Below are 24654 nucleotides of genomic sequence, written 5' to 3' on the forward strand. Positions count from 1 at the left end.
TGTCTGAGTTTGTTTGCAGCAGCTGAAGGCCCTGGCACACCCATTCTCTTGCTTCCTCTTCCTCTCTCTCAAATAAATAATAATAATAAAAAATTGGGCTGGAGAAATGGCTTAGCGGTTAAGGTGCTTGCCTGCAAAGCCCAAGGACCTTGGTTCGATTCCCCAGAACCCATGGTAAGCCAGATGCACAAGGTGGCGCATGCGTCTGAAGTTTGCAATGGCTGGAGGCCCTGGTACACCTATTCTCTCTCTCTCTCTGCCTCTTTCCCTCTCTTGCTCTCTCAAATAAATAAATAAAATTAAAAAAAAATTTAAATGAGCTTATGGAATTAAAAAATTAAAAACACAGTTGGCTATGTAATTATATATGAAAAGATACTTCTAGTATTTGAAATATAGTAAAAGTAGTAAAACACTGTTTGTATAAAGCTTGAGTTTCCAGTGTGCCTACTCCTGTAGTGGGCCTAAATTCCAGGAAAACTAAACGGAGCCAGTATTTGAGCAAAGCGTGAATTCAGGTGGACATCCAGCCTCTGACACTCAGTATCTGCAGCTCGTAGCAAGGGGCCTGTCATTGTAATAGCGCCCCTTGAGCCAGCAGTGTGAACGGGGAGGAGTCAGTCCATGGTGAGGACTAGCCGGCAAGAGGTCCCTCCACCGCTGTCCCCTGGACTGGCCGGGGCCCCTGGTCGGTTATTTACTTGCATTCAGAGGCAAACCTACATTGCCAAGGCTTGTTAAAAACGGCTCTGGATGTTCCTGTGTGTGCGTGCACGCGCGCGTGCTTTGAAATCTTTTCCTCCTCTGTGGCTCCCAGCTCTTGCCTGGGGCCACTGGTCGTGGTGGTGGTCTTCTGTCCGGGAGATATTTTAATCTCTAAAGTCTTGGGGTGGGGACAGGGAAGGATGGAGGTGAAGAGAAGGTAAATCAGTTGTGTCTTGACAAAGATAGATAACTGTAGACATGAGTGTCTCTCGATGAAGTTATAAAATACCTCAGAAGTTGAGAAGCCGAGTCTCCTTAGTTTTTAAAAATTTATTTTATTTATTCATTAGAGAGAGAGAGAAAATGGGCATATCAGGGCCTCCAGTCACTGTAACCGAACTCCAACTGCATGGGCCACCTTGTGCATTTGGCTCATGTAGGTACTGGAGAATCGAACCTGAGTACTTAGGTTTCACAGGCAAGCACCTTAAGTACTAAGCCATCTCGCCAGCCCCCGAGTCTCCTTTAAGCCACACAGCCTGGGAAGGGTATGTTACGTAACCCCTTACTTGCCGTTGGGGAGGTCTGGGGATTTATGGTCTCCTCCAAGTGATTCTTTGACCTTCAGCTCGTGTGTCGTCGTTCTGTGGAACCTTTGGCTAGTAGCTTTGAAGTCATATTCTGAAACAAAGCCGTGTTTTTATATTGTCAATTATAGAATCAACAAGCGGTATACTTGAAGTTCTGCAGAAAGTCGATTCAGGAGGAATGTCCGCAAATCCTACCAGTCAGGCGGCACCTGCGGCCACATCAGATTTTGTAAGTGAGAAAAACGCCTTTGCCTTGCCCTTCCTCCTCCCCTCCGGCCCCTCTTCCTTTGGATGGAGTCACTCATTCGTGATGGAGACAACTGGCCATACTTATTCAGAAACCGCCTGTGAGTGGCTCCAGGATAAGTCTGATTTTGGCATCCGGGGAGTTCGTGACCGAGGAGCGAGTGAGCAGGTGGCTGGTGCACCCCGAGGCCTTCCACCCAGCGTTGCTCCTTCCCTTATGTTCTCCCGGAGCCGCCCCGAGTTTCCGGGGCCTTTCTTTGCCTGGATGGAGGGCTGTCTTGGAAGGGGTTGGCGTGACTGGGCATCACTTTTCAAGGCTCTCCTAGTGTCTGAGTGTGGGCGGACAGTAGAAGGAATCTGTTCAACTTCTTGCTTTGGCTTTTTTTGGGGGGGGGGTTGAGGTAGGGTCTCACTCTATCCCAGGCTGAAGTTACACTGTGTTGTGTCTCAGGGTGGCCTCGAACTCACGGCGATCCTCCTACCTCTGCCTCCCAAGTGCTAGGATTACAGGTGTGCGTCACCATGCCCAGCTTAACTTTGGCTTTAGAAAAATTATTTGTTTATTTATTTATGAGGGAGAGAGAGAAAAAAGGAGGCAGATAAGAGAGTGAGAGAGAATATGGGGCTCTAGCAAATGAGCTCCAGACGCATGCACCACCTTGTGCATCTGGCTTACGTGAATACTGGGGAATTGAACCTGTGTCCTTCGGCTTTACAGGCAAGCACCTTAACCACTAAGCCCTCCCTCCAGCCCTTTCCTCGGCTTTTCTTATGATTAGTACACATGCTTGCATGTGACTTGGGCAGTTTCTCTTTGGAGGCATGGTGAATGATGTCACTTTCCTGACTGGTGTGTTAGCTATTCCCTCCTCCCGCCCCTCCCAAGTGCCATTTGAAAGCTAACTCAGAGAGCTGCTGGAAGGTAGAGGGCGGGAAAGAAGTTGTCCGGTGTTTCCGTGAGGCACGCTTGCCGGTCTGCGCTCCAGGTACACCCTCTGTCTGCCTGTTGGTACCGGTCATCTCTTCACAGTGGTGGTAACCTTTGTGGGGGCAGGAGCCCAAGGGGGATGGTACAGGCTGACCTACAATTCACTATGTATTCTCAGGCTGTCCTCAAACTTATGGCGATCCTCCTACCTCTGCCTCCCGAGTGCTGGGATTAAAGGCGTGCGCCACCACGCCTGCCTGGCCTCCCACTCCCCCCCCCCCCCCCCAGTTTTCTTCTCTGGTTCAGTTCTTTCAAAGGAAAGAGTTGATAGACTGTGTTTTGGAAATATTTAACAGGACTGAAATTAAGATGCTCCCTGTTGTATCAAGAACACTGATAGAATTAAGGTTTTTAGCTTGTGTAAAATTGGTTGTTATATGTGTCCTTTTAAGTTTTTTTAAAATATTTATTTATGAGAGAGAGAGAGAGAGAAAGAGTGAGAGAATGGGCACAGCAGGGCCTCTGGGCACTCTGAATGAACTCCAGACCCATGTGCCACTTTGTACGTCTGACTTCATGTGGGTACTAGGGAATCAAACCTGGATCCTTAGGCCTGTAGGCAAGTGCTTTAACTGCTGAGCCAGCTCTGTAACCCCTGTTAAATATTTTTATTTATTATTTATTTGCAAGTGGAGAAAGAGAGGAAGAGAGGGACTAAGATAACGGGTGTGCCATGACGTCTAGCATTCATGCACTACTGTGAGCATCTGGCTTGATGTGGGAGTTGGGGAATCGAACCTGGGCCATCAGGATTTACAAGCAGTCTTTTTTTTTTTTTTTTTTATTCCTGAGGTAGGGTCTCACTCTAGTCCAAGCTGACCTGGAACTCACTATGTAGTCTCAGAGTGGCCTTGACTCGAACTCATGGTGATCCACCTACCTCCACCTCTCAAGTGCTGGGATTAAAGGTGTGTGCCACCACGCCCGGCAGGCAGAGTCTTTTAACTTCTGCCCTGTATGTGTCCTTTTAAAAAAGAAATGTAGTGGGTGAATAGTAAGAAATAAATCATTTCTTACATAAGATTTTGCTGTTTTGTGGTAGTCCCAGGGCATTCCCAGTGGCAAAGGAGATTAGGAATCTGATCTTAAGCCTAAGACTATCATCGGTTTATGACCATGATTTTCTGTAAAATAAGGTCGCAAGCATCTTGAGTGAAGGTCGTAGTCTTCCTGTGTTTCTTTTCTCTTTCAGGCCGGAGCCGTTGGCCACAAACTGCCTTCCTTCTCGTCTGCCTACACGGAACTGGAAAGCATCATGTACGCCCTCGGAGTGGGGGCTTCCGTCAAGAATCCCAGCCACCTCAAGTTCGTTTACGAGGGAAGCGCTGACTTCTCCTGCTTGCCCACTTTCGGAGTTATCGTAGCCCAGAAGTCCTTGATGGATGGGGGATTGGCGGAGATCCCTGGACTTTCTGTCAACTTTGCCAAGGTATATCTCATGAGAAGCTTTTAGTTTTTCATTTGTTTATTTATTTATTTGGTTTCTCGAGGTAGGGTCCAGGCTGACCTACAGTTCACTGTGTAGCCTCAGGGTGGCTTTGAACTCACAGCTATCCTCCTACCTCTGCCTCCCGCGTGCTGGGATGAAAGGCGTGCGCCACCATGGCTGGCATATTTAGTTTTTCTCTATCTTTAAATATTGGCACATACTATATGTGCATGTATTTTCTTTTAAATATTTTTATTTATTTATTTACTTGAGAGAAGGAGAGAGGAAGAAGCAGAAAGAAAGAGAGAATGGGTGAGCCAGGACTTCTAGCCACTGCAAACAGACTCCAGATACATGTGCCCACGTGTGTCTCTGGCTTATGTGGGTCCTGAGGAATCAAACCAGGGTCCTTAGCCTTCGCAGGCAAATGCCTTAACCACTAAGCCATTTCCCCAGCCCCTGTGTGTATATATTTTGCATATATCTTTCTCTGTAAAACTAAAATAGTTTCTAGGGGTTAGCTGAAGAACAAAGAATTAGGATACTTGATATTTTTTTAAAGAATGCAAAAGGGGAGAGTTAGTTAAGAATGCTTACAAGAAGAAGAAAATAATTATGCGCCCTATCCCGGGCACAGTGTTATGTTAACCCTCTTCAGTTACTAGTTACCTGACCAAACAATTCATTTCCCCAGGCTTCAGTTTCCTTATTTATAAGGTGGCAGTGATAATCTTAACCTCATAATACTGGCGCGGGAGCAAGGCAGTAATTACCTGGGAGAAGAATATGGGGAAGCAAATATAAAAAGGGTCCAGTTTAGCTGTAGAGTGAGGGGAAGGACCCCGTATTCATGGGCGCCGGGAGGAGCTGGCCTCGAAGGTGCTGTACGGTGCCAGCTCCTGCTCTTGGCTGACCTGGGAAGCGATCTGTAGCTCTTACAGCTGAGGGTGTGTGAACCACATGAACTCACAGATTCAGTCTCGCTGCTGTGGAAAGACACTGTATGGGAGCCAGGAATCTATTACACTCATCTAAGAAAGTTCTAGATCTGAGTTGGAGGGAAGAGGAGTCGAGGATTAGGATGACTGTTCTGAACAAGAGAGATCATACAGAATAACTGCGTGTATGTCATCAATAATATAGAATGTATTTAATATATATAGTAGTTGCCTGTGACATAGTGCTGTATATAGTCATATATGCCCCATCCCTACCCCCCACCTGTTTTTTTTTTGAGGTAGGGTCTCATTCTAGCTCAGGCTGACCTGGAATTCACTTTGTAGTCTCAGGTTGGCCTCGAACTCATGGCGATCCTCCTCCCTCTGCCTCCCGAGTGCCGGGAGCCTATCTCTGAGCTTGGAGTGCTCCTGCCTCAGCCTCGCAGGTGCTGGGATTATAGGCGCGCTCCACCACGCCTGGCTCCACACACACTTATTTTAGCGCGTGGGGGTGTTAGGGTTGACCTTGGATGCACTTGATAGACCTGTTACTCATCCGAGTGCAGATGTAAAAGGATAATTGAGTGCTGTCTAGTGACCAGGAGAGAAGTCTAACCAGTACCCTGAGCACTTAGGAGCTGTTAAAGGCTTGGCTAGTTGACGTCACCAAATCAGTGAGTTAAGTAGGAGAGAGGCCTGAGTTCAGGGGACGTGCATTGTGCAAATGTTGAAGATCTTCTGGAGAAACTACAAACCGAATGATGGCTCTGACGTTCCAGGAATATCAGGAGAATGGCATTTGAGAGGCCAAATGAAAGAATTAAAAAAAGGAAGAAGGGCTGCAGAGATGGCTTAGCATTCAAAGTGCTTGCCTGCAGAGCCTAGCAACTCAAGTTCAATTCCCATTGCCCATGTAAAGCCAGTTGCACAAAGTGGCATTTGCAACTGGAGTCTTTTTGCAGTGGCTAGAGATCCTGGCATGCCCATTCTCTCTGCTTGCAAATAAAGAAATAAAAATATATTTTTAGCTGGGCATGGTGGCACCCGCCTTTAATCCTGGCACTTGGGAGGTTGAAGTAGTTGGATCACTGTGAGCTTTGAGGCCACTCTGAGACTACATAGTGAATTCCAGGTCAGCCTGGACTAGAGTGCAACCGTACCTTGAAACACTTTTTATTTTTTATTTTTTAAGGAAGAAATACATAGCTGTAAGAAAGTTTTGAGGTGTAGTGTAATTCTTGGAGTAAGATGCAGGTTGAGCCCAGGAGTAAGTGGTGAGTCATCGAGCCATGAGCAGTTGATTGATTGGCCTATCACAAGTGGCAGTCTTACTTGAATTGACTAGAACTCAGAGTATTTGATCAAATTTGGAGGAAGGCCAGAAATACGTGCTGGGCACTTTGCCACTTCAGCTACTCTCCCATGTTATTTGTGGCACACTGTTCTTCTGTTTGGATAATAGAAGTGAAAAGCATTAAAGTAAATGTTCTAAATTCCCCTTTGGAGGTAGAAATCATGAATGGCGTTCACAGTCAGTGAGCAGGAGCGATAGGCAGGCTGGAATTGGATTCTCGGTTTTCCCAGGTTGTCCGAAAGTGAACCAAGCAGTCCTTCATTGTTTTCCATCAGCCTCCCTCCTCTCTTCTTCCCATACGGATTTGGAGGAATACTGCTCCACTGTAGTGGACATTTGGGTATGAAGGTTAAGCTTTGGCTGTCTTGCACACACACACATGCACGCACGCACACACACACACACACACACACACATCATAGGTTTGATGCATTGAGGTTAGGTTGCTGTTTAGTTATATAGTGTGCCCTTAGTGTCTATTCTGAGATACTGTATAATGGGAATGTTGACTGTTACAAGCACTGGGAACAGATCGTAGTTTATAGTGTCTGCATTGGCAAACCCTAATTATTAGTCAATAAGGATTCATAAATTCCAAGCAAGAAGATAAATGTACCTTCTGTGCTTCCAAAGCGCTGCCTGGTTTTGACTGGGGCAGCGATTACTTCTGACCTGAATGATATGAAGTCAGGCTGCAGTAGGTAATAGAGAGGGGGCATGGGGTGGGCACGTGGCTGGTAAAATGCAGAAGCCATGGGATGAGAAAGCTTGCTAATAAAACGTTGCTTCTCCTCACATAGGTTCTTCATGGGGAGCAATACTTGGAGCTGTATAAACCACTTCCTAGAGCAGGTGAGTTCCTGATACACTGACTCAGTACTGCCATGCTTATTTCCCAATACCCTTACAGACCATCGCATTGTGCTCAAGTGCAGTAAGTGGCCCAGTGAAATAGCCCTTTTGTTTTTGTTTTTTGAGGTAGGGTCTCCCTGTAGCCCAGGCCGGAACCTGAGTCCTTAGGCTTTGTGAGCAGGTGCCTTAACTGCTAAGCCATCTCCCCACCCCTGAAGTTTTATAATTGTAATACTACCAGTTTATCTGCATTGATGGGTCATCAACAAATGAAAGGCACATTTTTTTACACTCGTTCTAAACTTAGTGATTATGTGTAATCAGCTGTGAGTCCTGTGGTTATATATCATGATTCTGATTTTCATAAAGCAAGCAAAGTTAAAAGATACTAAATTTGTCATTAAAAATTAAGTACTGGGCTGGAGAGGTGGCTTAGCGGTTAAGGCGCTGGCCTTCAAAGCCAAAGGGACTCGGTTCGACTCCCCAGGACCCACATAAGCCAGATGTACAAGGTGGCCCATGCATCTGGAGTTTGTTTCCAGAGGCTGAAATCCCTAGTGCGTCCATTCTCTCTCTCACTTTCACCCACTTCCAGTCTGCCTCTCAAATAAGTAAAGTAAAAAATATATTTAAAAGAATTAAGTATTATTTGGGAGAAAATATAACCATGCACGCCTACCTTGATGACTACTTTTTTCTTTTATCAATAACATCTTGCTTGTTTATCAGAGCTTCTCTCATTTTTTTTGCATTTTAATGAAACTTACTGAGACTTAGAAAATATTTTATTTTTATTTATTTATTTGAAAGGGGGGTGTGTGAGAGTGTGTCAGGGCTTCTAGCCGCTGGAAATGAATTTCAGATGTGTGTACCACTTTGTGCATCTGGCTTTCATGGGTCCTGCAGGATTGAACCTGAGTCCTTTGGCCTTTCAGGCCAGTGCCTTAACCACTAAACCATCTCTCCACCCTGAAATTTTTATTATATGAACGTAATGTAAGTTGATTGTATTCCTGTCCTATTACCCTCTTTTAAAATTTTTAATGTTTGTTTATTTTTATTATTTATTTTGTTTTTTCAAGGTAGGATTTCACTTTAGCCCAGGCTGACCTGGAATTCACTATGTAGTCTCAGGATAGTCTTGAACTCACAGTGATCCTCCTACCTGTGCCTCCTGGGTGCTGGGATTAAAGGCATGTGCCACCACACCCGGCTTATGTTTATTATTATTATTAACAGCAGCATTTTTCATATGGATACATCATGTGTTGGTACCCTCTTTTTCTCTTGTCCCTACTCCCTATTCCATTGGGGATGCTCCTTAGTGGGCTTTCAGAAGCTTCTCTTTTTGTTTTCTAGTTTATTTTAATTTGTTTTTGACACAGGGTCCAATGTGTCTGTTTTCCAATGCAGTGAAGCTGAGGATTATCTTAAATTTTTGATGTTCCTACTTTCCTGTTGTAAACTACCAAGAAAGATTATATATGTTGATAATATCTGAACACTAGCATGACTAGAAAAGTGTAATAATACTTTTCTTAATTACCTTTACCTTTCTAAGTTTGTTTTGGTTCTCATGAATGATTTTTCTTAGTAGTGTTTATGAATATGTATAATGTAGTTTTGACATTCACTCTTTAGTAAATGTGAGTATTCAGAATTTGATATGCAACCCAGGTAATAGTGCTGTATGCCTGTAATTCAGCACTTGGGAGGTAAGGGCAGAGGATCAGGAGTTTGAGAATGGCCTAACTGTGGAGAATAGTGTACAGTGTCTTCAGGAGAAGCATGGTGTACACAGGTCACATGGTGGAGAACAGTGTGCGGTGTCTTCAGGAGGAGAAGCGTGGTGGACACAGGCCACACGGTGGAGAACAGTGTACAGTGTCTTCAGGAGGAGAAGCGTGGTGTACACAGGTCACATGGTGGAGAACTGTGTACAGTGTCTTCAGGAGGAGAAGTGGAGGTGTACACAGGTCACACGGTGGAGAACTGTGTACAGTGTCTTCAGGAGGAGAAGCGTAGGTGTACACAGGTTACACGGTGGAGAACAGTGTACAGTGTCTTCCGGAGGAGAAGCATAGGTGTACACAGGTCACACGGTGGAGAACAGTGTACAGTGTCTTCAGGAGGAGAAGTGGAGGTGTACACAGGTCACACGGTGGAGAACAGTGTACAGTGTCTTCAGGAGGAGAAGTGGAGGTGTACACAGGTCACACGGTGGAGAACATTGTACAGTGTCTTCAGGAGGAGAAGCGTAGGTGTACACAGGTCACACGGTGGAGAACAGTGTACAGTGTCTTCAGGAGGAGAAGCGTAGGTGGACACAGTTCACACGGTGGAGAACAGTATACAGCGTCTTCAGGAGGAGAAGCGGAGGTGTACACAGGTCACACAATGGAGAACAGTGTACAGCGTCTTCAGGAGGAGAAGCGTAGGTGGACACAGGTCACACGGTGGAGAACAGTGTACAGCGTCTTCAGGAGGAGAAGCGTAGGTGTACACAGGTCACACAGTGGAGAACAGTGTACAGTGTCTTCAGGAGGAGAAGCATGTGTGTACACAGGTCACATGGTGGAGAACAGTGTACAGCGTCTTCAGGAGGAGAAGCGTAGGTGTACACAGGTCACATGGTGGAGAACAGTGTACAGCGTCTTCAGGAGGAGAAGCGTGGGTGGACACAGGTCACACGGTGGAGAACAGTGTACAGTGTCTTCAGGAGGAGAAGCGTAGGTGGACACAGTTCACACGGTGGAGAACAGTATACAGCGTCTTCAGGAGGAGAAGCGGAGGTGTACACAGGTCACACAATGGAGAACAGTGTACAGCGTCTTCAGGAGGAGAAGCGTAGGTGGACACAGGTCACACGGTGGAGAACAGTGTACAGCGTCTTCAGGAGGAGAAGCGTAGGTGTACACAGGTCACACGGTGGAGAACAGTGTACAGCGTCTTCAGGAGGAGAAGCGTAGGTGTACACAGGTCACACGGTGGAGAACAGTGTACAGTGTCTTCAGGAGGAGAAGCATGTGTGTACACAGGTCACACGGTGGAGAACAGTGTACAGCGTCTTCAGGAGGAGAAGCGTAGGTGTACACAGGTCACACGGTGGAGAACAGTGTACAGCGTCTTCAGGAGGAGAAGCGTAGGTGTACACAGGTCACACGGTGGAGAACAGTGTACAGTGTCTTCAGGAGGAGAAGCATGTGTGTACACAGGTCACATGGTGGAGAACAGTGTACAGCGTCTTCAGGAGGAGAAGCGTAGGTGTACACAGGTCACATGGTGGAGAACAGTGTACAGTGTCTTCAGGAGGAGAAGCGTGGGTGTACACAGGTCACACGGTGGAGAACAGTGTACAGCGTCTTCAGGAGGAGAAGCGTGGGTGGACACAGGTCACACGGTGGAGAACAGTGTACAGTGTCTTCAGGAGGAGAAGCGTGGGTGGACACAGTTCACACGGTGGAGAACAGTATACAGCGTCTTCAGGAGGAGAAGCGTGGGTGTACACAGGTCACACGGTGGAGAACAGTGTACAGCGTCTTCAGGAGGAGAAGCGTAGGTGTACACAGGTCACACGGTGGAGAACAGTGTACAGCGTCTTCAGGAGGAGAAGCGTAGGTGTACACAGGTCACACGGTGGAGAACAGTGTACAGCGTCTTCAGGAGGAGAAGCGTGGGTGTACACAGGTCACACGGTGGAGAACAGTGTACAGCGTCTTCAGGAGGAGAAGCGTGGGTGGACACAGGTCACACGGTGGAGAACAGTGTACAGTGTCTTCAGGAGGAGAAGCGTGGTGTACACAGGTCACACGGTGGAGAACAGTGTACAGTGTCTTCAGGAGGAGAAGCGTAGGTGTACACAGGTCACACGGTGGAGAACAGTGTACAGCGTCTTCAGGAGGAGAAGCGTAGGTGTACACAGGTCACACGGTGGAGAACAGTATACAGCGTCTTCAGGAGGAGAAGCATGTGTGTACACAGGTCACACGGTGGAGAACAGTGTACAGTGTCTTCAGGAGGAGAAGCGTAGGTGTACACAGGTCACACGGTGGAGAACAGTGTACAGCGTCTTCAGGAGGAGAAGCGTGGGTGTACACAGGTCACACGGTGGAGAACAGTGTACAGTGTCTTCAGGAGGAGAAGCATGTGTGTACACAGGTCACACGGTGGAGAACAGTGTACAGTGTCTTCAGGAGGAGAAGCGTAGGTGTACACAGTTCACACGGTGGAGAACAGTGTACAGCGTCTTCAGGAGGAGAAGCGTGGGTGTACACAGGTCACACGGTGGAGAACAGTGTACAGCGTCTTCAGGAGGAGAAGCGTGGGTGGACACAGGTCACACGGTGGAGAACAGTGTACAGTGTCTTCAGGAGGAGAAGCGTAGGTGTACACAGGTCACACGGTGGAGAACAGTGTACAGTGTCTTCAGGAGGAGAAGTGGAGGTGTACACAGGTCACACGGTGGAGAACAGTGTACAGCGTCTTCAGGAGAGGTGTAGGTGTACACATGTCACACGGTGGAGAACAGTGTACAGCGTCTTCAGGAGGAGAAGCATAGGTGTACACAGGTCACACGGTGGAGAACAGTGTACAGTGTCTTCAGGAGAGGTGTAGGTGTACACATGTCACACGGTGGAGAACAGTGTACAGCTTCTTCAGGAGGAGAAGCGTAGGTGTACACAGGTCACACGGTGGAGAACAGTGTACAGCGTCTTCAGGAGGAGAAGCGTAGGTGTACACAGGTCACACGGTGGAGAACAGTGTACAGCGTCTTCAGGAGGAGAAGCGTAGGTGTACACAGGTCACACGGTGGAGAACAGTGTACAGCGTCTTCAGGAGGAGAAGCGTAGGTGTACACAGGTCACACGGTGGAGAACAGTGTACAGCGTCTTCAGGAGGAGAAGCGTAGGTGTACACAGGTCACACGGTGGAGAACAGTGTACAGCGTCTTCAGGAGGAGAAGTGGAGGTGTACACAGGTCACATGGTGGAGAACAGTGTACAGTGTCTTCAGGAAGAGAAGCATGTGTGTACACATGTCACCCAGGAGGGCCTCTAGCCTGGAACTGAACTTGGATTTGGGGAAAGATCTTGATGCAAATGACCTCTAAACTGAGATCTGAAGGTTAAATAAGATTTAACCATGTATAGGTCTGGAGAGATGGCTCCGCGGTTACCTGAAAAGCCTAAGGACCTGGGCTTAATTCCCCAAGACCCACAGAAATCAGATGCACAAAGCAGGGCATGTGTCTTGAACGTGTTTGCAGTGGCTGGAGGCCCTGGCACACCCATTCTTTCTCTCTCTCAAATAAATAAGGTGAGGTAGGGTCTCACGCTAGCTTAGGCTGACCTGGAATTCACTATGTAGTCTCAGGGTGGCCTCAAACTCTTGGTGATCCTCCTACCTCTGCCTCCCAAGTGCTGGGATTAAAGGTGTGTACTACCACGCCCGGCCTAATTATCTAATTTCTTAAATTTAAGAGATTTAAGTATTTTGAAGTATTTATGAATTTTTTTTTTTTAGTGAGTTCAGGAAAAGTATTTTAAACCATAACTTTTTAGTTTAACTCAAATAACAGTAGAGGTATGTTGAATTCTTTTGTATCTTATGTAATTAACTTTTTCCCTTTTCATTTTAGGGAAATTAAAATGTGAAGCAGTTGTTGCTGACATCCTCGACAAGGGATCGGGCTTAGTCATTATTATGGACGGTAACTCATCTCCAGTTCTTACAGTGCTCTTGTTAGATTGGTGCATTTGGTGTGTAACAAGCTAGTTCACCACAGGAATCAAGTCCCAAGTTTGTATTTATTTTTCTGGTCTGTTTGTTTGTTTGTTTATTTTTTTTAAAGAAAAAATTTAGTGGAGGGGAAATTTGAGAGGGTTGTGGGAGGGGATGATCCTGGAATATTTTTTATATTTATGGAAGTTTCCAATAAAAGTAAAAAAAAAAAAAAAAAAGGCAAAGCAAAAGGTCAAGGGCAGGGTGGTACACACTTGTAATCCAAGCACCCAGGAGGCAGAGGCATGAGGATTAGAGCATGTCTGAGGGAAGCCTGGGCTACAAAGCAAAATCCCCCCTCCCAACAAAACAATAAAAACTGTGCCGATCAAATGAAACCCAAATGTAAGAACCAGAAATGTGCTATGAGTTTACTATCCTAGGCAGACAGGACATTTGCATGGTTATCATGTTCCAGAAATCATAGGGGAAGAAAATTTATATATCCATTTTATCTATTGTGCAGAGAGGGCCCTCTGCCTTTGCAGAAAGCTCTGGGCCCCATGACAAATGCTCATTTTACAATTCTAGTTCCAGTTTTTCTCATACATTCAAAGCTCTCCCAAGGCCTGTGCTCACGGGCACTAATGAGAGCCATCCACTCTTCAGCTCCAGTTAAGTCTTCGGGGTCTGAACCGTGTGGGAGCTGTGGAGGCTTGCTTCGGGGTTCTGCTGGGGCCCTTGCTGCAGCTGGTTTAGGAGTGTCAGGTTGCTGTCCCAGCAAGGAAGAGGCAGGGCAGGAAGACAGCTCCCTTTCCCCTCCATCACTGCCATCTGGGCCCGGTCCTGCTCCCTCCGATTTGGAATCCGCAGCCTTCTCATGTAGCCCCCGTTCTGACCCTGCAGCCGAGGGGCCCGCACTTTAAACGGTTTTGGGATCAAGTCCTCCCCCGTGAGCCAGACGTCAGCCTCGCGCAGGGCTCGTTCGTTGTTGTCCCCCAGCTCTCCAAAGTCGGTGAGCTTCTCCGTGTGGCCCCTCACCTCGTCCACGTGTGCCCGTGTCCCATGAGCACGTTTCGCAGCAGGTGGATGCGGGACTCGGGAGCAAGGCCGCCTTCCGCCGCGCTGCCCAGAGGCCCGAAGTTGTTCATTTATTTATTTGGTTTTTCCAAGGTCGGGTCTCACTCTAGTCCAGGCAGGCTGACCTGGAATTCACTATGAAGCTTCAGGGTGGCTTCGAACCCATGGTGTTCCTCCTACCTCTGAGCATCCCCGGCGCTGCAGTTAAGGGGGTGCACCGCCACGCCTGGCTGTTTTCCAGTTTGTAAGAAAGGATGTAAAGTACTTGAGACTCTCCAGGCTTCTTAGGAGAAATGGGGGGGGGGGGGGAGAAAGGAGGAGTAGGGCCAGGGCTGGAGAAGGTGGATCGCTTCAACGGGTTAAAACAGTGAAACCAAAGCACCGAAGTGAGGAATGGAATGGGCTTTCGGAGGAATGAACATTTGGCAACCCTCAGTTGATGTGCCTAGGCTGTATGACCGTTGTTCGTTTTTGTGTTAGCTATCTAAACTTGGAGCGTATCTGACTTCAGAGTAATTCATCTGATCGTAGATATTGTTCTAGACTAAGTATAAAACTCAATTTAGAGAGCATTGCCACATTTTATTTGCTGTATGGAAAAAAGATGTTATAATAGCTTAATAAATACTAAAAGTTTGTAATTTAGCATAAGCTAAAATACACATTGCTTAAAACTGAAAGTTTACAAAGAAAGGAAATAGATGTTAGGATTTTGGAAGTAAAAACTAGGAATTTTAATATTTCCCGAATACCACTTTTGTTGTAAATACATAGGAAACTATGCTGGTGCTCCTTGGCTTACCTTGGAAATTCCATCCCTTAGTAAATTGAAATATCTTAAGTCAAACATTTATTGTTGGCAGTTGGGCGTGGTGGTGTTTGCCTTTAATCCCAGCACTTGGAAGTCAGAGGTAGGAGGATTGCCATGAGTTTGAGGCCACCCTGAGAATACAGAGTGAATTCCAGGTCAGCCTGGGCTAGAATGAGACTCTACCTTAAAACTAAAAACAAAAAACAAACAAACGAACAAAAAATCAAGTCCTGCAGCTCCTTGTCTGACAGCTGTGACAAATGACCAAGTTTCTAGGGTTCCACTTTTGCCCCTCCTGCTGGGTCCACAGCCTTGTGAAAACTCCATCGTGAGCCAGCTGCTCTACTTGATGGCCATTCTATAGTCCTGGCCTCTCCAAAATTCTGAGATTCCCACTGCAAGCTACAGTCCATGTCATGGCGCCATCAGGTCTCCACACAGGGATTCCAGCAACCCTGCCTCACATGCTCAGTGGTCATTTCCAAAAACCCACTTTGCAAATCCAGTGACCCTTTATCTCTTGCATTTATTAAACTTCCATAATACCAAATTAGTTAATTTAGGGGTGAGAGGAGGAGAAATAAACCTAACTTTGAGGAGCAGGAATACTATTTATCACTCTTCCTACTGTCTCACTGAAAAACAGCTGACCCAGTGCCAAGGGTAACCTCTCAATCCATTGCACCTGGAACAGGCTGCTTTATCCTGTCCCCGACTTTCATTGCCATATCTTTCTACTCTGTTTTCCACCATTACTTTTCTTTTCTTTTCTTTTTTTTTTCAAGGTAGGGTATCACTCTGGTCCAAGCTGACCTGGAATTAACTCTGTCATCTCAGGGTGACCTTGAACTCATGGCAATCCTCCTACCTCTGCCTCCCGAGTGCTGGGATTAAAGGCGTGCGCCACCACGCCCGGCTCTCCACCATTACTTTTAAATTTAGCTTTTCTTAAGGTCTTGGGACAGGGATAAACATAGCCAGCCTCTCACACAGACTGCCTCTGGCTCATTCTCAATAAAGCTGTCTGTCCCCTGATAAGCCAAGTTCTTTCTGCATGTAAATCTTTCAGCTCTCACCACAACATTCCATCAAATTCTACTTACATCACTGTAAAGTGTCTCTTAGTCCAAGGTTTCAAATCCTTCCACACATCTCTCACAGATTAGTTCTGAAAGATTGAAAACTACAGCTTGGTTTTCTAGCAGCAGTGACCCCACTCCTGGTACCAATATTCTGTTACCTTCTTCTTGTGGGGATTAAAAACATTGGAAGAAAAGCAGCTGAATGAAGGAAAGGGTTTGTTTTGGCCCTCAGTCTCAAGGGGAGGCTCCATGATGGCAGGGGAAAGCATGGCATGAGCAGAGGCTGGGCCTCACCTCTGCCACAGCAGGTGGACAACAGCAGCAGGAGAGTGAGCCAAGATCTGGGAGGGTGGAGCTGACTGTGACACCCAAAGCCCACCCTGGCTCCACCTCCCAAATTGCTGGGGGATCAAGCGTTCAAACGACACGAGTTTACGGGGGACATCTGATTCAGACCAGCACAGCTTGACATGTCATATTTGTTTTAAATATAGATTGTGCAAATGTTCATTGACTTACCATGGGGTTAGACCCCATCTTAGATAGAAATATCTTAAGTCCTAAGTGCATGATTGGTCCTGAGTGGCTGGTGGCATCCAGGATGTTGAAGCAGGAGGCTTGCTGGTACGAGGTTACCTTGAGCAAAATGAGATACCTGTCTGAAGCTACAAGGGCGAGGAATGTAGCTCAGCAACGCGCATCTGTGCAGCACACGCAAGGTCCTGGGTTTTGTTCCAGCACGACACAAATAAAATACATTTATAGCATATCTAGCTTGACAAGCATCACTCCTAAACAGTACCCTTTGGAGTATTGGTTTGCCCTCGTGGTTGTACAGTTCAGTGGGAGCCGTGGCTCAGCGCTCCCGCTTGGCAGAGCTCCGTGCTCCCGCTCGGCATCGCTCCGTGCTCCCGCTCGGCATCTCTCAGTGCTCCCGCTCGGCAGAGCTCCGCGCTCCCGCTCGGCATAGCTCCGCGCTCCCGCTCGGCAGAGCTCCGCGCTCCCGCTCGGCAGAGCTCAGTGCTCCCGCTTGGCATAGTTCGCCGGGAGCCGTGGCTCAGTACTGCTCAGCATAGCAGCAGTTTTCATACTGCATGCTGTTATCCTGGTACAAAAAAAAAAAAAAAAACCCCTCAAAATTTGAGTACAGTTCTCAATGAATAAATAATAACATTCATGGCATTATAAAGTTCAGAAATTGCAAGGTGAACTATGGTAAGCCAGAGTCCATCTGAAGTGTGTCCTTTTTACTTGGTAATACGCTGAAAAGGTTTCTGTTTGTTTGTTTATGAGAGAGCAACAGATGCAAACAGAGAAAGTTTGCGCGTGCCAGGACCTTCCGCCCCTGCAAACAAAGTCTAGATGCATGTGCCCCTTGGTGCGTGTGGCTTTATGTGGGCACTGCGGGATCGAACTCGGGCATCAGGCTTCGCAAGCAGGCGCTTTTACCGCCCTTCCTTTTGCCCCCTTTTGGTGCTTTTAAGTGCTATGCCCGTCTTTTTCTTTTTCCTTCCTCCCTTTTCTAATTTTAATTTTCATACTTGCCACTCTGAATGTTGGCCCACATTTGGCCAGAAGTCTCCCAGTGTCCTCCTGGCCTTGTGACTGTGCAAACTTACCACAAACACTTTACAGTCACCTTGCTTTGCTCCTGTCTCTGTACTTGCTCACGCCACTCGTTCAACCGCGACTTGGACGTGGGTGTTAGCGTTGTCAGCACAGTTTACATGAAGTTATGACTAAGATAAAAGTATTATTTTAAATACATATTTTCATTAGTATATAATTGAAAATCGTCTTCCGATGTTTTAGAATGAGATGTAAAACATAACGCTGACCCGGGCGTGCTGGCACACACACCTTTAATCCCGGCACTCGGGAAGCAGAGGTAGGAGGATCGCCGTGAGTTCGAGGCCACCCTGAGACTCCATGGTGAATTCCAGGTCAGCCTGGGCTGGAGTGAGACTCTACCTCACCAACAACAAAAAACCAAACCAAAAAAGAAAAAAAAAAAAAAACAAAACACTGAAAACACCCACTGACTCGTTAGTTAACGTAATGAACAATTGAACAATTGTTAGGTTTCTTTTGGTCCCAGGTGTCACCCTTTTTCCTGGGGCTCTGGGGGATGGGGGGGGGGGACGCCAGCCAGGCCGGTGTCCTCCTGAGACTCGCCTCTTAACTCTCATTCGCACTTTCCCACGCACACCTGCACCTGCGTGGACAGGCCGTGTGACTGTTTGAGGGTGGTCACTTACAACTGTGCTAGAATTGTTGGGAATACTTGTAGCTGGGAAACGACTAGGTTTTAGAAGTGAACGAAATCGCCATCGCGTCCTCAAGTCAGAATTCGGGGAGCCGTTTCTACTTTGAGAGACTGGTGGGGAATGCTGTGCCAGCCACAGGTGGTCACTTACTTGTAAATGCCAGACCCTTCCACTAGATTTGACTCGATTTTGGAAGCCTTTAAAGGACTTGAAAACATACGTTCTCACGAGTCACGCCATTTGATAATGAGCTCTCCTTTCCCCTCTCACTTCTTTTGCAGTCCATTCTTATTCCGAGAAGGAACTTATTTGCTACAACCAGTTCTCCCTCTTCCTTGTTGGCTCTGGAGGCTTTGGTGGGAAACGAACATCAGACAAAGTCAAAGTAAGACATGGCTACATTTTTTAGACATATTTGTGTTTATTTCTGGGATATTTTATGGTGGTTTTATATATATACACACACAAATTTATAATATATATAATTTAGTACATTTCATATATACACACATATTTATAATAACATATAACTTAGTACGTTTCATATCTATACACATATATACATGAAATGTACTAAATTATAAAAATATTCGTGTGTCCTTAAACATGAGTCCTTATAAATTGGAAATATCACACTCTCTTGTCATTTTATCATATAGTTGAGTTTTTCGTTTTTTTCTTTTTTCTTTTTTTTTTTTTGGTTTTTCGAGGTAGGGTCTCGCTCTAGTCCAGGCTGACCTGGAATTCACTATGTAGTCTCTGGGTGACCTCGAACTCATGGCGCTCCTCCTTCTCTGCCCTCCTGAGTGCTGGGGTGATTAAAGGCATGCACCACCAGGCCCGGCCAGTATAGTTTGAGTTTTTCAAGGTAAGGTATTACTCTGTCTAGCTCAGGCTGACCTGGAATTCACTCTGTAGTTCCAGACTGGCCTTGAACTCACAGTGGTCCTTCTACCTCTGCCTCCAGAGTGCTGGGATTAAAGGCGTGCACCTCTGTGCCTGGCTTTTCTTGCCATTTCAGAATAGGTGATTTAATGCACAGTTGTTTGGTGCTAATGAGGAGCGTGCTGTTCCTCCATCCCAGGGGCGTTGTGGTGCCCCTTGTGGACTTTCTTCTATCTCTCCTCCCTGTCTCCAGGAAACCACTGTCCACTTGTGCCGTTTTTTTAAAAAAATATTTTATTTTTATTTATTTGACAGAGAACGAGGGAGAGGGAGGGAGGAAGGGAGAGAGAGAGAATGGGCGTGCCAGGACCTTCAGCCACTGTAAACAAACTCCAGATGCGTGCACCCCCTTGTGCATCTGGCTAACGTGGGTCCTGGGGAATTGAACCTGGGTCCTTTGGCTTTGCAGGCAAACACCTTAACCGCTGAGCCATCCCTCCAGCCCTCCACTTGTGCTTTTTTAGACACATTCTCACTCTGTAGGCCAGGCTGGCCTCAAGTTCATGGCAGTCCTCCTGCCTCAGCCTGCAGAGTGTGGGGATGTTAGGCCTGAGCCACCATGCCTGGCTCACCTCTCACTTCTCCAAGATTAACTTACTAGTTTCCAAAACTGAATGCGTCTATGGTGGGTTTCACATATTTATTTAATATGTATATTACACCTATGTGTGTATATCGATAAGAAATGTTAATCTACAAGGCCAGCGCTAACAGCATGTGGCAGCCCTGCCCATCTGGTATATTCTGGGCACACATCTTCATGTAGGTGACTTAGAGTTGATGTTTTTGGAGGCAAGCGTCTTAACCGCTGAGCCATCTGTCCAGCCCTAGAAATGATGTTTTTTTTTTTTTTTGAATCAGTAGTCTCAAGGTTTGGAAGACACCTCGGGACAACTTACCTACAAGGGTGAGAGTGAAATAAGATCCAAAATACAGTAGAATGAACTGAAAAAAAAAAATCAGTAAATCCTGCCAAATATAGTACATGAAATGAAGGAAATGAAGAAAGTTGCAATTTCAATAGTAAAATTTGAAAACAAAACAAAACCCCACAGCTTCCCACCTTCATAATATTTTCCCAATCATCTTTTTTTTTTTTCAAGGTAGGGTCTCACTTTAGCTCAGGCTGACCTGGAATTCTCTATGTAGTCTCAGGGTGGCCTCGAACTCACAGTGATCTTCTTACCTCTGCCCCCCCGAGTGCTGGGATTAAATGCATGTGCCACCACGCCCGGCTCCAGTCATCTTTTATCATCATTTTCTGGAGAGTTTTAAGGTTAAATTTGGTAATATAATTAAGCATAGCAGTTTTATTTTCTTTCTTTCTTTTTTTGGAGGTAGGGTTTCACTCTAGTCCAGGCTAACCTGGAATTTACTTTGTAGTCTCAGGCTGGCCTTGAACTCACAGAGGTTCTCCTACCTCAGCTCCTTAGTGTTGGGATTAAAGGTGATCATGACATCAAAATAAAAGAGCTACTGATTGAGAGGCGTAGGGGATATGGTGGAGAGTGGAGTTTCAAAAGGGGAAAGTGGGGGCAGGGAAGAAAGTACCATGGGGTATTATTTATAATTATGGAAGTTGGCAATACAAATATTAAAAAACATGAAAATCTAATTTTAAAGAATGAATCAATTTAGATTATTTGTTTGCATCTTATGTCATGTTTTTTTTTTTTTTTCGAGGTAGGTTCTCACTCCAGCTCAGGCTGCTCTGGCATTCACTACAGAGTCTCAGGGTGGCCTCGAACTCATGGTGATCCTCCTACCTCTGCCTCCCGAGTGCTGGGATTAAAGGCGTGCGCCACCACATTCGGCTACGTTGTCATCTTCTACATAGGAAAAATGGTCATTTTCCCCAAATTGTTATCTGGAGAATAGATTTCATTATAAATCCTTATATTAAACAGTCATTTCAGGAAAATTGTAATTAATGAAAATCTGGGAGTTAGGAAATTTTAAATGTCATTTTCCTCTGAACATTAAATATTTAGGGGAGGGCTGGAGAGATGGCTTAGCGGTTAAAGTGCTCAACTGTGAAACCTAAGGACTCAGGTTTGATTCCCCAGAACCCACATAAGCCAGATGCACATGGTGGTACATAGGTCTGGAATTCATCTGCAGTGGCTAGAGGCCCTGGGGTGTCCATTCTCTCTCTCTCTCAAATAAATAAATAAATAATAAAATATTTAAAAACTATTTAGGGGGAAACTTAATTTGCAGAGTTTATTATATTGAAATCTGGCTGTTAATCACATGGCAAGTTAGACTGAAACTTGTAACACTTTATAACTAAGATTGAACAGCAGTGTGTTTTCTGTGGATTTCAGGTGGCCGTCGCTGTACCTAACAGACCTCCTGACGCTGTGGTGAAGGATGCCACCTCACTTAATCAGGTAAGATTCCTGAAGCATGACCAGTCCACCTGCCTGCTGACCTGCCTCTGTTTATAACTTGAAGACCTTGTGTTTTTGTGCATCTAGAAGTAGAGTAGCTGCCAGGTGTGGTGGCGCACCCCTTGAGTCCCAGCACTCGGGGCAGAGGTAGGAGGATCGCCGTGAGTTCGAGGCCACCCTGAGCCTCCATAGTGAATTCCAGGTCAGCCTGGGCCAGAGTGAGACCCTGCCTTGGGAGAAACGAAACAAAACAAAGCAAGAGCAGAGTAGCTAAGGCATCTTTTCCCAAGCAGTGAAAAACCAAATACACGGCTGCAGACATTGAGAGAAGGGACAGTCGTTACGGGGTGACGTAGAAGGCACTGCCGGGAAAGCACGTCCCTTGTGAAGCGCGACGTGTGGGTGCTCCGTCCTCACACGTGCGGCCCACGGTGAGTCGGGGGAGTTTGAGAAGTCAGGACAGCAGCAGGTAAGGGGGACGGAACGGTGACACGTGTGCGCTAAGTGTGACTCACGCATGCACACGGGACAGTGCAGGACGCTGCACACGGGCAGATCTTTAAGAGAGAGTAGGAATTGGGCAAAGTGTTTCTTTTTTCTTTTTATACCATTATACCATAAGTTTTGTGCTACATAATTATATTTATTAATAACTTTTTGGAGGGGGATTCAAGGTAGGGTCTCTCTTTAGCTCAGGCTGACTTGGAATTCACTATGTAGTCTCAGGGTGACCTTGAACTCAAAGCAATCTTCCTACCTCTGCCTCCGAGTTCTGGAATTAAAGGCGTGCACTTCCATGCCTGGCTATTAATAACTTGTTACTTAGCAAAGAAATAGACAGCCGTATGGTTTTAGCTTTACCAGTATTGCTTCTAAATATGCTATTTCCAGTGCCCTTGGGAGAGTTTCTTCTTGAAACTGGTCTGACAAAATAAGCAAGCTTGATGGTTTTTCATGCTGAATAAAAATTGCCTAGCAGTGATGGGAATGTTTGCAGATTCAGGATACTCCTGTGTGGGGCTGACAGCTGTCAAAGGCGGTTGCTGCTGGCCGGGCCTGTCTGAGGACGTGCGCACCTGACCGCTCTCCCTCCCTGTCTGCGGGAGTCTGAGTGGGCCTGCAGAGCAGCTCAGGGTGGCCTGCAGGGATTGGCCACCTCCCTCCTGCTGCAGAGAGCTACGTACTGGATGCCCAAGATTCTCCTCTGGCCTTCACATGGGTGCGCATGCGGCGTGCGCATTTGCACACACACGCGCATATAGCACACACGACCCGCCACATACTCTACAAACAAACATGCAAACAAACAAACAAGCAAAAAGGTGTGGTGGTGCACGCCTTTAATCCCAGCACCCAGGAGGCTGAGTTAGGATTGCCGTGAGTTCGAGGCCAGCCTGAGACTACATATTGAATTCCAGGTCAGCCTGGCCTACAAGTAAGAAAAAAAAAAAAGTGGAAAGAGAAAATTGGCATGCGTTTTCCTGGTTAGACGAGATTATAAACATGTCACTTATTTTTATAGTGGGCTTTAATGAGAAAAACAGTGGTGGATTCTTTCTTGGTGAACTTCGCTTTAGACAGTGGTATGGAATGCTTGGCTTACTTTATCCTCCCCTTTAATCCGTGAGTACGAGAAGGTGTGTTCTCAGTCTGTCAGATTACTCAAGTAATAGACTTTGTTTTAAAATTTTAATTATAAGTAATTTTGTTTTTTTTTTTTTTTGGTTTCTCAGGGTAGGGTTTCACTCTAGCCCAGGCTGACCTGGAATTCACTATGGAGTCTCAGGGTGGCCTCGAACTCACAGCGATCCTCCTACCTCTGCCTCCCGAGTGCTGGGATTAAAGGCGTGCGCCACCACGCCTGGCTATAGGTAGATTTTTGTGAGACAGTTTATGTTATCTCAGAGCGTGAATTATTTATATATATATTTATGAAAGTGGTCATGCTTCCTGTCTGTCATTTAATGTTTTCTTCGGAAACATTGAGCACTAGTGACACTTAAATCCTTTTTCTCCACAGGCTGCTTTGTACCGCCTCAGTGGAGACTGGAATCCCTTACACATTGACCCTAACTTTGCTAGCATTGCTGGTGAGTCGTTAAAAATCTTAGTTTAAGCCGGGCGTGGTGGCGCACGCCTTTAATCCCAGCACTTGGGAGGCAGAGGTAGGAGGATCGCGGTGAGTTCGAGACTCCATAGTGAATTCCAGGTCAGCCTGGGCTAGAGCGAGACCCTACTTTGAAAAACAAACAAACAAACAAACAAACAAACAAACAAACAAACAAACAAACAAAAATCTTAGCTCAGTCATCTAGGTAATGTTGCGTGCTTCAAGGCAGTGCTGCTTAAAACGGTAGCTCTCCTTAGCTTTGTCTGGATCCGGGAGGGTGGGGAGTACTGGAACTGAAGGCTGTGGTGCTGCAAAGGTTCTGCTGCTGCGATATCTAGAAAGACGACGGCGGGAGGGCTGAGTGTTCGCGGAAGACGTGGTCATTGCTGGAGAGAGCCAGCAAGGCTAGTGCGAGGTTGTCGACCTACGACGCAGAAATAACGAATTGGGCCATTTCATGGCCCCAAGCAGAATTAAGAAATTCTTTAGGAGAAAAAAAATCCTCTTCTGACATTTATTACCTGTTTTGACAAATGGCTTTTAAAAATTGGATGGGGAGGGCAGGTTGAAGAAGCGGCTCTGCGGTTAAGGTGTGAATGACCCGGGTTTGAGAGAGAGAGGCAGATACAGAGAGAATGGGCACACCAGGGCCTCCAGCCACTGCCAACAAACTCCAGACACATGTGCCACCTTGTGCATCTGGCTTATGTGGGTCCTGAGGAATCAAACCTGGGTCCTTAGGCTTGACAGACAAGCGCCTTAACCCCTAAGCCATCACTCCAGCCGTATTAACTTCTTCTTTTTTTTTAACTGTTTAAATCTTTTTTTGTGTATATCATAATTTTCTCCCAAATAGAATAATTTACAAGGTGCTTTGTGTTTCTTAAAACAATTCATGCTATTATAGTTTAAAAACAAAAGTTTACAATCCTGGATTAACTGTATGCTTTGTTTTTTAAAATGAAAGATGCCTGTGTCTAAGTTCTTTTTGCTCAGGTTTCGAGAAGCCCATATTGCATGGCCTGTGTACCTTTGGGTTTTCTGGGCGGCATATTTTGCAGCAGTATGCGGATAATGATGTGTCAAGATTCAAGGCAATTAAGGTATGAAGATTTTGCATAATTTTTAGGTTCTTTTTTTTTT

General features: G+C 46.2%; 1 protein-coding gene and 1 pseudogene across 1 annotated transcript in view; one reads left to right on the plus strand and one right to left on the minus strand.

The window, feature by feature from the left end:
* Nucleotides 1-24654, plus strand: part of Hsd17b4 (hydroxysteroid 17-beta dehydrogenase 4) — a 74706-nt gene that overhangs the window by 30573 nt on the left and 19479 nt on the right. The window contains exons 12-19 of the mRNA XM_045139015.1: nt 1424-1524; nt 3722-3958; nt 7051-7102; nt 12741-12812; nt 18345-18448; nt 21336-21401; nt 23422-23491; nt 24508-24614. Of these exons, the coding sequence (XP_044994950.1) occupies nt 1424-1524; nt 3722-3958; nt 7051-7102; nt 12741-12812; nt 18345-18448; nt 21336-21401; nt 23422-23491; nt 24508-24614 (809 nt within the window). The remainder of the gene's footprint in view (nt 1-1423; nt 1525-3721; nt 3959-7050; nt 7103-12740; nt 12813-18344; nt 18449-21335; nt 21402-23421; nt 23492-24507; nt 24615-24654) is intronic.
* LOC105944608 lies at nt 13499-13974 on the minus strand (annotated as a pseudogene).

Source organism: Jaculus jaculus, chromosome 20, assembly GCF_020740685.1.
Source record: "Jaculus jaculus isolate mJacJac1 chromosome 20, mJacJac1.mat.Y.cur, whole genome shotgun sequence".
Lineage (NCBI taxonomy): Eukaryota > Metazoa > Chordata > Mammalia > Rodentia > Dipodidae > Jaculus > Jaculus jaculus.